This window comes from Polypterus senegalus, chromosome 8 (assembly GCF_016835505.1).
Source record: "Polypterus senegalus isolate Bchr_013 chromosome 8, ASM1683550v1, whole genome shotgun sequence".
Classification (NCBI taxonomy): domain Eukaryota; kingdom Metazoa; phylum Chordata; class Cladistia; order Polypteriformes; family Polypteridae; genus Polypterus; species Polypterus senegalus.
Window position 1 is genome coordinate 138,099,600 of NC_053161.1, and position 14,088 is coordinate 138,113,687.

The 14,088-nt window shown below is 37.5% G+C and overlaps 2 protein-coding genes across 7 annotated transcripts in view; one reads left to right on the forward strand and one right to left on the reverse strand.

Annotated features, from left to right (window-relative positions):
• Positions 1–1,038, reverse strand: part of glt8d2 (glycosyltransferase 8 domain containing 2) — a 65,738-nt gene extending 64,700 nt beyond the window's left edge. Inside the window, exon 1 of one of the 3 annotated variants that reach the window (XM_039761814.1) lies at positions 763–1,038. The gene's annotated coding sequence lies outside the window, so the exon portion shown is untranslated. The remainder of the gene's footprint in view (positions 1–762) is intronic. The other 2 variants (XM_039761812.1, XM_039761813.1) reach the window with 2 other exon arrangements.
• A 7,360-nt stretch (positions 1,039–8,398) lies between these two features.
• hcfc2 (host cell factor C2) overlaps positions 8,399–14,088 on the forward strand; it is a 56,467-nt gene continuing 50,777 nt past the window's right edge. For 3 of the 4 annotated variants that reach the window (XM_039761815.1, XM_039761816.1, XM_039761817.1), the window contains exons 1-4: positions 8,399–8,897; positions 9,830–9,978; positions 11,413–11,573; positions 11,816–12,024. In XM_039761815.1, coding sequence (XP_039617749.1) covers positions 8,738–8,897; positions 9,830–9,978; positions 11,413–11,573; positions 11,816–12,024 — 679 coding nt within the window. In that variant the 5' untranslated portion in view covers positions 8,399–8,737. Of the gene's footprint in view, positions 8,898–9,829; positions 9,979–11,357; positions 11,574–11,815; positions 12,025–14,088 lie in introns of those variants that run through there. The other variant, XM_039761819.1, reaches the window with a different exon arrangement.

Here is a 14,088-nt window from a genome sequence, read left to right on the forward strand (position 1 = left end):
TAATTAAGATAGATAGATAGATAGATAGATAGATACTTGTAGATAGAAAGAAAGAAGTAACAGAAACTATATGACATAGATAGATAGATAGATAGATAGATAGATAGATAGATAGATAGATAGATAGATAGATAGATAGATAGATAGGTGTGTCAACTATAAAATGATTGCATCAACTATAACGATCTGAACTTCAAGCTTTCATATTTGAACATTTTTAAACAAACAACATTAGCAGTGGTGATGTAGCCAGTTCAGTTTCTGGAGGAGATACTCAAAGGACACAACAGTGACATCTGGCTTTGCTTACTTTATGACTCTTCTCTCCTAGCACACGTCATTTATTAGCTTGTAAACTTTTATTAGAACTCCCTTTGAAGGATACCTTTAAAGACAGACGTGTGCACAGTTGGCAGTTTGCAGATTTTAGGAAAAAGGGCAGAGGAACTAAGATTGATTTGGACATTACAAGAATGATTTTACAACACAGCACATTTCCTGTTTCCAGAAGTATTGTCTGCAGTATGGTTATTTACTCTTTGTAACAGACTGCAGCCTCCACCCAACCCCACTGGCGAAATAGTGAAGAATGAACAATGCAAAGCACCTTAACCCCCAGTGACAGCATACTTTAACTGAGAGGTATTTGTCATTCTCAGTGAATGTTACAATTTAAAAAAAAATAAAAATCATATTAGTACTGAGTCCATCTCCCCACCGCTCTCTCTCTTTTTGGGACCCGAGGAGGTCAGGTTCACTTACCTCTCACCCCGATTTGAACCTCTTGTAGCCTGTCAGGAAGTGAAAATGACTTCTTCACTATTTTCTGCATGCAGTCCCTCATCCAGCTCTGAGCTCAAAACAATCTGCACTTTTTTTGCTTCTTTTTCAGACTTTTGATGCGCGTGCAGTGAGGCAGTAAGCTTGCTGCCAGATAGGTTACAGGAAATATTTCCAGATGTTTTCAATCTTGCTTTCAGCCTCCCCAGAGTATTGTATTAAACTTCACAGCTCTGACTCTGAGATTGGGCTGCTCTAGGAGTTAGTCGTCAGGAAGACACTTCCTTCGGTCTGCTCAGTCCTGGCTAATTCATCCTAAAGATTAACTTGGGAAGCTGCATGTTGGCAAGTCTTGGATGAAGTAAAAGCCCATCATCACAGTCTCATTTACAATTTTTTTTTCCAGATACAGTGTGCTCCATAATGTTTGGGACAAAGACACATTGTTTTCCATGATATACCCCTCTGCTCCACAGTTTAATATTACAAATCAAGCAGTACAAACATGATTAAAGTGCACAATGCAGACTTTCATTTAAAGGTATTTGCATACATTTCGGCCACAGCATACAGGAATTTTTTTCAGAGCACCATAATGCTTGGGACATAGGAATGACAGGTCTAGTAAAGTAGTCATATTTAGCACTTTGTTTTATATACTTTGCATGCAATGACTGCTTGAAGTCTGGGATTTCTCTTCAGCATATGGAAGGCTTGCTCCATTGGATTTAAATCAGACAACTGGCTTGGACATTCAAGGATTTCCCTTTTTTTAGCTTTGAAAAACTCAGGTGTTGCCTTAGCGGTATGTTTGGCATCATTATTATTTTGTTGTAGGATGAAGCGCCATCTGAGGAGTTTGAACGTGAGCAGACAAGATGTTTCTATAAACCTCAAAATTCACTGTGACACTGCCATCAGTAGGTACATCATCAACAAAGAGAAGTGTGCCAGCTCCTGTGGTAGCCATACATGTCTAAGCCATAACACCCTCGCCACCATGTTTAATAGATGAGGCGGTCTGCTTTGGATCTTTGGCAATTCCTTTTTGTCTCCACAATTTACTCTTTCGATCACTCTGATACAGGTTCATCGTTGTCTTGTCTGTCCATGGAACCTTTTTCCAGAATCCTTCCACAACTCTGCAGGCTCTTTAAAGTACTCTTTTGTAAACTGTAATCTGGCCATCCTCTTTTTGAGGCTAACTAGTACTTTGCATATTAACACTGTGGACTCTGTATTTCTGTTCATGAAGTCTTCTGCAGATATTAGTCTTACACATACTCCTCTGCCTCCTGAAGACTGTTTCTAATCTGTCAGGCAGGCATCTGGGGCTTTTTCTTTACCACAGTGGGAATTCTTCTGTCAACAGCAGTGGAGGTCTTCCTTGGCATGCCAGTCCCTTTGTGATTACTGAGCTCATCAGCACATTTTTTCTTATAAATGATATTTCAGACAGTTGATTTAGATAATCCCAAGGTTTTACCAGTGTCTCTAATGGTTTAATTCTTGATTTTCATCCTCATAATGGATTCTTTGAGTTTCATTGGCATATCTCTTGTCCTTAAGTTGAACAATAGCAACTACAGACTCCAAAGGGTAGAAGCCAGCCTAGGTATCTTATAGAGCAATGAAACACACACCTGACTAATCACAAACACCTGTAACGCCAATTGTTCCAAACATTATTGTGCCCTGAAATGGAGGGTCCGTATATAAAAAGTGTTGTAGTGTCTGGAAGGTATGACCAAAATATATGCAAATACCCTTGACTTAAAGTCTGCAATGCACTACTTAATCACATTTGAATTGTTTACTTTGTCATTTTAAACTGTGGAGCAGAGGGGTGAATTGAGGAAAATGTTTCTTCGTCCCAAACTTTATGGAAACTGTATATCATCTTTCATGAGGTGCTTTTACAGAAATTTACACTCCAAACTTTATTTAGCCAAGAACAGATTGTCTGAAACAACATACAAGTAGGTTGAACTTTTCTCCTTATTTTAAGCAGCACCCGCTGATTAAAAAGTGTGATGGAAGCAGGGCGGAGTGTACACTCAGACAGAGGGTTGCCTTGATGGTAGGGCATGATTTAAATTATTGCTCTGTGCTTGATAATTTACTTATACGCTCAAACTGGAGACATTTTCAGTCATTTTCCAGGACCCAAACTACAGGTCCAGATGCTTCAGGTACTGCATTAAATTTCACTCAGTAAGTTGCAAAATTTGCACTCCTTTAGACCTGTGACTTTGACCTCCTAAGTGTGGCAGCCTTACAGATTGGGTTCTGCACAGTCCCCACAGTGTGTACACAGTCTAGCTATAGCATTCCAATTTCACCCACATCCATGTTAATTTCATCTTTTGTTACAGTTATTTATTTTTACATTTTGCTGATGCTTGTAGCCCCCTGAGTTAGCTATGAACAGCCTGTTTTTCTATCAAATGTACAGCACTCTGGGTTCATAGAGGTCTCCTAACATAGTTTTTAACTTTATGAAAAAGTGATTTCTGTTTCCTACTGGTGAACTTGTAACTGACACTTAGGTGACACAGCATTTCATCTCAATTACCTTTGGCTTTACTACATTGAGGTTACTGGACTGTCCTGCAGAAGTGATAACATTTTGATTTCCCAGGAGGTTGTTTACTGCAAGTATGCTTCCATATATGCTCTCATGCTGCTTCCTCCTGTTCAAAATTTGAAAAAATGATGTTGTTAAGTTTAAGACGATAACCATGCCAGGGGGCTCATATATAAATGGTGTGCATGTACGAAAATGTTGTGTACGTTCGTTTCCACACTCATGTCGAGATGTATAAAGCCTAAACCTGCCACAATGCCAAAGCCACAGACCATGCGTATGCACATTTTTGCTTAGTTTTTTAAAGAGGCGGCACCCAGAGTCAAAGCAGTGCTACAGTTTCTGTGTGGTTCCCCTTTCTTTTTCATATTCTCACCCATGACATGGGATTTATCAAATACACCGAAATTAACTGCATATCATTTACAAATTTGACTACTATGGCTGCTTTAGCGTTATTAGAAAACATCGCAAATGGAAGAATGAGAAGCGAATGTGTATTTAGATATCATTCTGTTTTCTTGTCCCAGGATGATGACTGGCTTCTAAGTTGATTTAGATTTCGAAGGGCTATCCTCTTGGAGCTGTGTGTTGAACTGGAGCCGGCTTTACAAAGGCAGACTTTGAGAATTGTGCTCTACCTGCTCCTTTGAAAGTTCTGTCCTCTCTCAGGCTTTTAGCCACAGTAGCTTTTTCAACATGAACTGGCTGATCAATCGGGTATTACTCAGTCATCACTGTGTCGCACCATGACAGCTGTATGGGATGGTATTAACCGCTTGTCACCCAGATATATACGATTTCTTTACACTGTGGTTGAACAGGCAAACATCAAAGCGCAATTTGCAGAAGCATCCATTTTTTCAAATGTAATCAGAACAATTAACTGCACGTAACTTGCCATAAAGATGCCTCCAGAGAATGAATTAGCTATGTAAATAGTAAGCATTTCCATTCCATTAATTTTTTTATTATATTTTTATTAATTTTATTGCAATCCATACAAATCAATCAAGTTTTTACAAAAAGAAAAATTGAGTTAAGGACAAATCGATCCCCACCCCTGAGAGAGAGAGCAAGGCAAACGGCATGAAATTTAAGGCTTGTAAACATACCTAAATTAATAAATTCTATGTGCTTTATGGGCTTATTTTAAAATATAGATAGATAGATAGATAGATAGATAGATAGATAGATAGATAGATAGATAGATAGATAGATAGATACTTTATTAATCCAAAGGGGAAATTCACTATCATTAATATACTAATATAAATATTACTGATTAGATCCTGCCATGTTTTGAAAAAAGTCTATACGGATCCTCTAACTCAGTATTTGATTTTTTCCAATTTCAAATAGTATAACACATCGGTTTCCCACTGACTTAAAAGAGGAGAGTTTGGGTTCTTCCAGTTTATCAGAATAAGTCTGCGTGCCAAGAGTGTAGTGAATGCAATCACAGTTTGTTTGTCTTTCTCCACTTTAAGCCCCTCTGGAAGAACACCAAACACAGCTGTTAATGGGTTAGGAGGGATTGTGAGTCCAAGGCTGTCTGAAAGGTAATTAAACATTTTTGTCCAGAATAATGTTAATTTGGTGCAGGCCCAGAACATGTGACCCAGTGAGGCTGGGGCTTGGTTGCAGCGTTCGCAGGTTGGATCATGCCCTGAAAACATTTTGGAGAGTTTTAGTCGAGACAGATGTGCTCGATATATAATTTTGAGTTGTATAATTGTATGCTTTAGCATATGGAGCTCGAGTGAATTCTCTGCATTGCTACTTTCCACTCCTTTTCTGATATATTAATTGAGAGATCTTTTTCCCAGTGTCCTCTTGGATCTTTGAAAGGGAGGGATTGTAAAATGATTTTATATATTGTAGAGATGGTGTCTAAGTCCTTGAGATTGAACAATATTTTTTCCACCATGGACGAGGGTGCAAGATGAGGAAAATCTGGAAGGTTCTGTTTAACAAAGTTCCTGATTTGAAGATAGTGAAAGAAATGTGTAGCTGGAATGTTAAATTTGGAATGTAATTGTTCATAGGATGCAAAGATTGTTGTCTATATAAAGATCTCTAAGCAAGTTAATTCCAAATTTTTCCAGATATTAAAAACTGCATATGTTTGTGAAGGTTGAAAGAGGTGGTTCTCTTGCAGAGGTGCCACAGATAGAAGCTTCTCTGTCTTAAAATGCTTTCTACATTGGTTCCAGATTCTAAGTGAGTGGAGCACAATTGGGTTATTAGTGTATTGCCGATAGCGTGTGTTTATTGGAGGCAGAGCAGGGAATACAAAGAAGTACTGCAGGATTTTACTTCTATTGCGGTCCAAGCCTGTGTATGTTCTTCTATTTGTGTCCAGGTTCTTATCGCCTGTATATTTGCCGCCCAGTAATAAAACTGGAAGTTAGGTAGAGCCATGCCGCCTTCTGCCTTTTGTCTTTGTAGGGTTGCTCTTTGGATGCGTGGATGTTTTGAATTCCAAATAAATGAGGTTATTGTTGAATCTAATTGCTTAAAGAATGATTTATTAATGTATATTGGAATGTTTTGAAATAAAAAAGGAGCTTAGGAAGAATATTCATCTTAACAGTGTTAATTCTTCAAGCTAAAGTGAGATGAAGGGTTGACCATCTATGCAAGTCTTGCTCCATTCCATTAATTTAAAAAATTATATGTGATGCAGAAATGCATCTCATTAATGTTGGTGAGATATACAAGTGTTTTGCCAATAATTGCAGCAGCTCACTGCTTAAATGGTGTGAGCCCCTGAATTTTCCACTACCTCCTCCAGTGGTGCTGACATGCACACAGTGGGCTGCAACTCACCTTTTCACGTCAACTTTGATATCTGACTACTTTTTTTTTATTTTGTGTGCTGTGCAACTTTCTGAACTTGAACTTTTGAGTAAAGTTGAGAGTTAAACCTTTTCAGTTAAAGTATTCAGAGATTAAGAGGTGACATGATTGAACTCTTCAGAATTATGAAGGGAACTAGTACAGTAGATCCATACTGTTAATTTAAAAGAGTTTTTCAACAAGAACACAGACACACAGGTAGAAACTTATTTTTAAGGAAATATTTGATACACTTTATGGGTAATTTTCACAAAAATTGAGTTTTTCTTCCCAGAAAGAACCACAGTTCGGTTTTCAGTTTAGGTTCATTGTAAACCAAGTGTACAGTAAGTGTAAACCAATTAAATTCTTATTTGCACGAATCTTCAGAATTGTGACAATTATAAAATATCCACAAAACCACAGCATACATAGAATGTAACATATATATATATATATATATATATATATATATATATATATATATATATATATATATATATATATATATATATATATATATATATACAGTTACAATATGTTCAGTATTTGTTACTACAATATGACTGGCTTTTTAGTAACCTTATAATCCATGGAGTGAAACAGTTTCTAAATTTACTCTTAGGTTACAGCACACTCAAATGCCAGTGGCCCATAATATTTGCCACAAGAAACAAATGAGAAATGCAGCTGTGCATGATGGCTGAAGTCTTTGATTATATTGTCTCCCTTCCTAAGGCAAATGTTTGGTGCCAGTACTATTCAATGCTGTCTTCAACCCTCTGCAGTGGTTTTCTTGGTGGCACAACCAATGAGGATGGTTTTTTGTGCTCCTACAGAGATTTGTGAAAATAGATATAGAAATGTGACCTGAACCTCATACACCTGAAAAAGCAAAGAGGTTGGTGACCCTTCCGGACAACAACCAAAATGTGTAGTGTTCACAATTGATGCCAAGGTTGTCCACAACTGACATACTTAACCTTGAATCTGGGACATCAATAACCATAAACCAAGGATGGATGAGGGCGAGGGAGAAAAGATGAGCATGAGACTTACTAGTCAAAAGAAAAACAGTTTATTCCATAGAGAAAATAAAGTGCATTCAAAAAGTGAAAACAGTGCCACCCCCAGCCAATCTAGGGCACTAATCTGAATTTTCTTGGGCCACCCCCATTAATCCATTACACTAGTATTTCTTATAACAGCTGTAATTTAAAGAGTAAATACATAAATAAATAAAAATGATCTAAACAGTACACTTCACACACTTACTGTAACTATTTAACTTCAAATACAAATACTCTTTTAAAATAATCAAAACTTGAATGTAAATGTTTAGGGGTTTCTTCAGTCTCTTTGCTGCATATCATAAGAGCACACATCTACATTTTCTAAAGACACAGTCATCTCATCACATGACAGCTTCAGGGAAATGTCTGAGTTGGGGCTGATGATAGCCAAGCCGCTGTTACATTCTTCTGCCATGGATAACCTCAAGCATGTCTTAATTGGCTTTAAAAATCTGGCAACTAGAAGGGTTGCTGCAATCTGGAGGGCAACCTATAGATTTAGACTTCAATGGCATTTAATGGCAATGATATACCAATCAATTTGTTTCCATTATAAATAAAGGCCTAATTAGTAATAAAAATAAATCAAAATCAGAAAACCTGAAGGAAATTACTTAAATAATCATTAATAATAATTATAATGGTCCATTGTATCAATGTGCTGTTTCTCTTTGTTACTCGATATAGCCAACAGTATCAGTTGTGATATGTGACACATAAGAAACAATTTTAATACTCCATCTCCTACTACTACTATTAATCAAATTAATAAAATAAAAACTACTACCACTGAACATACTTAATAAACGTTAATAAACTTACTTAATGCAGTAAATGCAGGGTCAAAATGAAGCATACGATTTAGATGTTTAAAATATAAATATGTGAACATATCACCTACATTTATGAATTAACCTGAACTTCATTTTGTCCTTCCAAAGAGAGCACTTAGCAACTACACAGAAAGAGGACTCTGATTAACCCTAAACTGTGAGGCAGTGCCAATTTTTCCACACTCTGTGGTGCTTTGGGGTCCTCAACTGAGCAGGCGCCATCTCTGTACCGAGTTCTGCCAAGGAGGGCGCACTCCACTGTGCACCAGCTGTGCCATCGAGGAGATACACACGTCTTGCCCTCATTGCACATAAGGCTCGTATGCGTAAAATGCTGTCGTATATTTCGTTATTTTTGTTTTATTTAGTTCTGTATTAATAACTTAAATTACTGGACCAATTATATTTAATGTTATGAAATGATGCAGATTGATACGAACTCAACTCTCCATTTCTGCGTTAACATTTGTTCTTTCCCAAGTAAGATGGCGTCAAATGAATCTTTTAGAACATTGAACTCATGAAGTGCCTGTTACTATGGTAACCATTTCTAGCGGAAACCATAGACAGTCACAACGGAGCAGTATGGGATAGCTTTGGAGGAATGGGATAACAGCGGGACCATGGCTTCTCCGAGTCCTATTTGGAAAGAGGTGCATTCCTTCAGCGGCCCGATCCCGCGCTCTCGACACGGACACAGAGCAGTGGCTATCCGAGAGCTCCTCATTGTCTTCGGCGGGGGAAATGAAGGAATCGCGGAGGAACTTCACGTTTACAATACTGGTACGGGTGGAAGGATGGGAGGGAGGTGCGTCGGATATTTAAAATAAAAACTCGGGGTTGCCTCCGAAAGTTCTCACTAGGCTGTGCAAAAAACACTAGACGTTCGCTTCAGCAATTTGGAAGTCTGTTACCATCAGCAAAATTATTAATTAAGATATTTTCTCCCACCTTGCTACTTAACTAGGAGAGACGCTGGACTGGAGGCGTGGTACCCTTTGTATTGTTTACCTTGAGGTCGTGCACCGGCTGCAGTGAGGCGAGTCAAAAACATGCACACTCGCGCGCAGCCGCGTGTTCAAGACCACCTGTGCTCGCCCATTATAACAGACAGAAAAAGGTGAATTTAAAGAACTGAAGTGGGGGATCGGTTATGACTAGGAAACCTGAAAGTCACCGGTTCTGATCGCACTCTCTCACACTGTGCCCCATAGAGCGCTTGTCGTGTACTGGGGGTCAATTTAGCTGCATGATCGCATGCTGACGAAGAAGACCTCGATCCAAGACGCTTTGGAGGGGCGTAAACACACATAGTTAATATAGGCGACCCTGTTTTATAATTTACAGTCTGTCAAATGGGCACTCTATCACAAACGCTTCACAACAGAGGTGGCAATATGGCCAAAAAATAATATTGACAATTAAAAGAAACGGTGGATAAAAATGGAACTTTTGATATTCAGTAAATAATTCTTTACCCGAATAGTGACGAAATGGTGTATGTTGATTAGCGCATGTAAGAATTTCATTGTAGCAGGGGCGTTTTTCAGTTTTGAGCATGTTGGGGTCTTTAACACCAGAGTGACTGTATAAATGACCAGGGTTTCAGGATAGACTAGGTTTAGAAGATGGATGGGATGGATTACTTGCAGTTAACGATGACAGAGGTATTTTTACAATGAAAAAAATAATCGGTTTCCTCATTTTGCTTTCAGTCTCAAAGCAGTGGTTTCTGCCAGCTGTGCGTGGAGACATTCCTCCTGGTTGTGCTGCCCATGGATTTGTGTGTGAAGGCACTAGGATCCTTGTATTTGGCGGAATGATGGAGTATGGAAAATACAGTAACCACCTTTATGAGTTACAGGTCAGCCTACAATGCACACAATTGCATTACTTTGATACTTTGTACTGCATGATTAATTATTACTTTTACCAGATACCACCTTCTGTCTTTTCTGTGCTCATTTGTGTTTCCATGAAGCAGAAGGTTGAACATGTTTGAACTTCTTTGTTCGAGATGTGTTTTCATTATTACACATTTCAAACTTTTTGCAAGATTAAGTCTAAAATTAAATCCAGTTAACGAAATTATAAGGTGAATGAGATCAAAAGGATACACCCCTGGTGTAATGTGTCTGTTTTTGCAAATCCCAGTTGTTATGCAAACCTATTCCCATTAGTTTTATATCTGCTATGATATCTTGAGCCAATTGGCTTTAGATAAACACATTTGCCATAGTTTATTACCATTTTTCATATTTTTTTTCCTTATTGAATAATACATCATTTTTAAGCATTGCATGGGCTGGTAATTCCAATACAGGGTTGCAGCTGGACACAGCAGATGCTGGCAGAAATGAATGCAAAACAATCGTGGCTGAGGAGCCAGATCGTTACAAGGCATACATCTGTGCTTATGCATATTGTAGTATTTTATAGTTGTAAATTAACTTAATAAACTACTTAAGTTTGGAATGCAGAAGGGAAATCAGGGTGCTTATATACAATCTGCACAAATGCAGGGAGAACATACAAATCCCATGCAGGCAGTGTCTTAGTATTCAAGGAACTCTTGCATTAGTATTTTTCCATGCAATACAGGTGGAGTAGCAAAATTAATAACAGTTTTGCTGCTGTTGCTTTTTAAAGCTGTCTAATAGACCATTTAAAATGGTTGACATTTGTTCTGAGATTTTAAGCTCATTGCTTTTCAGTACCCGTTGAGTATCCTTACACCCATCCTCGCTGTATGGTTTAAGCTTTCGAAGAACTAAAACTAAAGGTGCAAGGTGCCAGTGCTTTAGAAGGTGCCACACATGCCCCTTATGTAATTGTTTTAGGCCAGTTTATGGTTGATAGTGCGAAACTGAGTAAAAATCAGTGTTCACACAAAATATATCCTGAGTGAAAATGAATGAACTAGGGTCAGATAATTTACAGTGTCAAAGCTTTTTACAAATTTATTTTTTAATAATCTAAATCAGATCACATATTGTAAATCCACTTATTCCTATACAGATTTTTTGCACAAACCCACTTAAAAAAACACAAACAAACAATGGTTTAGGGCCATTGCTTTATATATATATATATATATATATATATATATATATATATATAGCTTCGTTACATTTGGAACTCTATATCAGAATACTGTAAGTCTAAACATGTTACTAGTACAGAATACCTTATTTTGACACTTTCCTAGTTTTTGTGTTAAATTTTGTAATCCTTGCAATTTAGCGGAATATGGAAGCCTTGACATGAAACGCACCCAATGGATTCTGACTGTTTTCAGGCAAGTCGATGGCTATGGAAAAAGCTGAAGCCCAAACCTCCCAGGAATGGTGAAGCTCCCTGTCCTCGTCTGGGCCACAGCTTCACTTTGTTTGGGAACAAGTGCTATTTGTTTGGAGGGCTGGCAAATGACAGTGAAGATCCCAACAATAATATACCAAGGTATGAGTGAGTATTATATACCTTTGGTTTTACTTGTGATTTTCATTGTTGTGCCTTAAAATTTATGGGTAATGGACCACTGACTACAGTAGCTAATTAAGCTGTAGGTTCCATCGATTAAAGTAGTTTGTACAGAGACACGTTTTAGAGAATGAGATAATTGCTAGGTTCAGTTTTCACTTTTACAGTTTTATAAAAATAAGCATTGTTAAGTTTTAAATACCTTAACTGACCTCTTTCAGGTACTTAAATGATTTTTATGAACTGGAGTTACAAGCTGGAACAGGGGTGAAAGGCTGGAATATTCCAGAAACTAAAGGACCTATGCCTTCAGCACGGGAATCGCATGCAGTTGTGATCTACAGCAGGAAAGGATCTTATTCCCCAAAGCTTTTTTTGTTTGGGGGTATGCGAGGATATAGGTTGGGAGATCTATGGCAACTGGATCTAGGTAAAATTTATATTTTTTAAACATAAAACAAATATGTGTTTTCTTTTAACATCGTATTCCATATATGACAGTTGTATAAAAATTGTTAAAAGTTGTTTGTCCAACTATAAGTGAATATAGTCTATAAATTAATAAAAGTGCAATACTATTCCTTTGTCATAGAATTGTTAACACTAGATAACCTGAAGCCTATGAAAAGTCATAATTCTGGGCCTCCTTAAATTCCCTCGCACCTCGTCAATCGGCACAAGCAGCAAGTAGCCTGCTATCCCATCTCCCACAGACGCAGCTGAAGTTCTCCCCACTCAAGTCTGTTTATCTGGGTTTGAGGTGCCCTGGAGTTGTATAGGGTAAATAATATATCGTTAATTGGAATACATACATTTAATGTGTGTTCCGTGTCTACAACGAAATGTAGGATGACAAGAAACACGAGGAAAGAAATCTTGAACGCATAACTAAAACATTTTTTTTTCATGTTAATAGTAAAAATTAATAAAATGTTAATGTGAAATGTATAATGTGTGAAGACTGAAGTTCAAATAAATACTTTCACAAAAGCTTATAACAAAACAAGTGCACCTTTATTTAAGAATATAACCAGAGAAAAAGACATTATTCTATTCATAAATTGCTGTCAATATGTAAAAACCGAAGTCCTTTTGTCAACTGCATGGGTGGTTTAAAGGTAAGAACGACTGCCTCCAAGTCAAGAGGTTGTAGGTTTGATCTTGGATCTTCCCCGCATTTTCTGTTTTGGTTAGTTAGCTGCTATTATTACTATCATATAATAAAAACATACATTTGATTTAAGTCTGTAACACCCGTTGTAAATTTTTGCTACTTGTAAAAAATTATTTTTTTTTTTTTACTCAGTTTTGTTCTCTCAGTCACGTTAATCAGGTACAATGAACTTGCCTGTCTCTCTCTCTCTCTCTCTCTCTGAGTTGATGTCGTTTATCGCCATTCTTTTCAAAAGAGTGGCGATGTCCACAGTTGGTGCTGTGGTTGATGCCTGGTCAGAAGTATTTTGCTGTACTTGCAATCAAAGATGTGATGCCCCGTGACCGCTATCAGACTATCATGTGGCATTTGTGCTTTGACAACAAAGACACCTATACAGAATGTGTGAAAACAACAGATTTGTATGTGCATGTGCAATGTTACTCCTTATTTAGGAAGAGATCCCAGTTGTCCCATGGGAGAAGGACTTTCCAGGACTGTGGTCATAAAGTCGTTTCTGGACAAAGGCAGTACCGTAACAGTTGACAACTTCTTCACGTCACTTTCACTCGCTAATAATCTGCTGCACTGCAACACAACTCTGCTTGGTGCCATAATGTGGGACGGGAACTTCCACCTTCAGCTAAAGTCACTTCAGTACGTGTGCAGTTCTCCATGCTAGTGTTTAGATCTGACAGTGCCCTAATAGAAGTCTGTCTGCATTCCCAGTAACATGCACCATAACGCAGAGATTGTGTTTTTTTCGGTCTTGTCCAATGTTCAAATGAAATAGCATTTTTATGTATAAATGTGTGTGTGCATGCATGAGAGAGGCAGAGACAGATTTGATCTCATTCAAGTGGTTACTGGAATATAAAATAAACACTTTCGCAAAGGTATAACTAAACAAGTATGCTTTTATTCAAGAATAAAACTGAATTAACAAAATTCAAGTAACAAGATACCAAGAAGACATGCTTCACCAGTGTTTGCGTGTCTGCTTAATTACTTCAGCTTTGTCTTTTACAAGTAGGAAAACTTTACATCGGCTGTTACAGACTCAAAGCAAATGTATGTTTTTATTATATAATAGTAGTAATAATAATAGCAGATCACTAGTCATAATGGTAAATGCGGAGAAAACCCAAGATCAAACCTCTTGATTTAGAAGTAGAAGTTACCTTTACAACAGCCATGCAATTGATATTTGGGCTTTGGTTTTTACATATTGACAGCAACATGTAAGTTGAATAATTTCTTTTTTCTTTGTTTATATTCTTAAATAAAGGTGCATTTGTTTTGTTATAACTTTTGTGAGAGTGTTTATTTGATATTTGGACT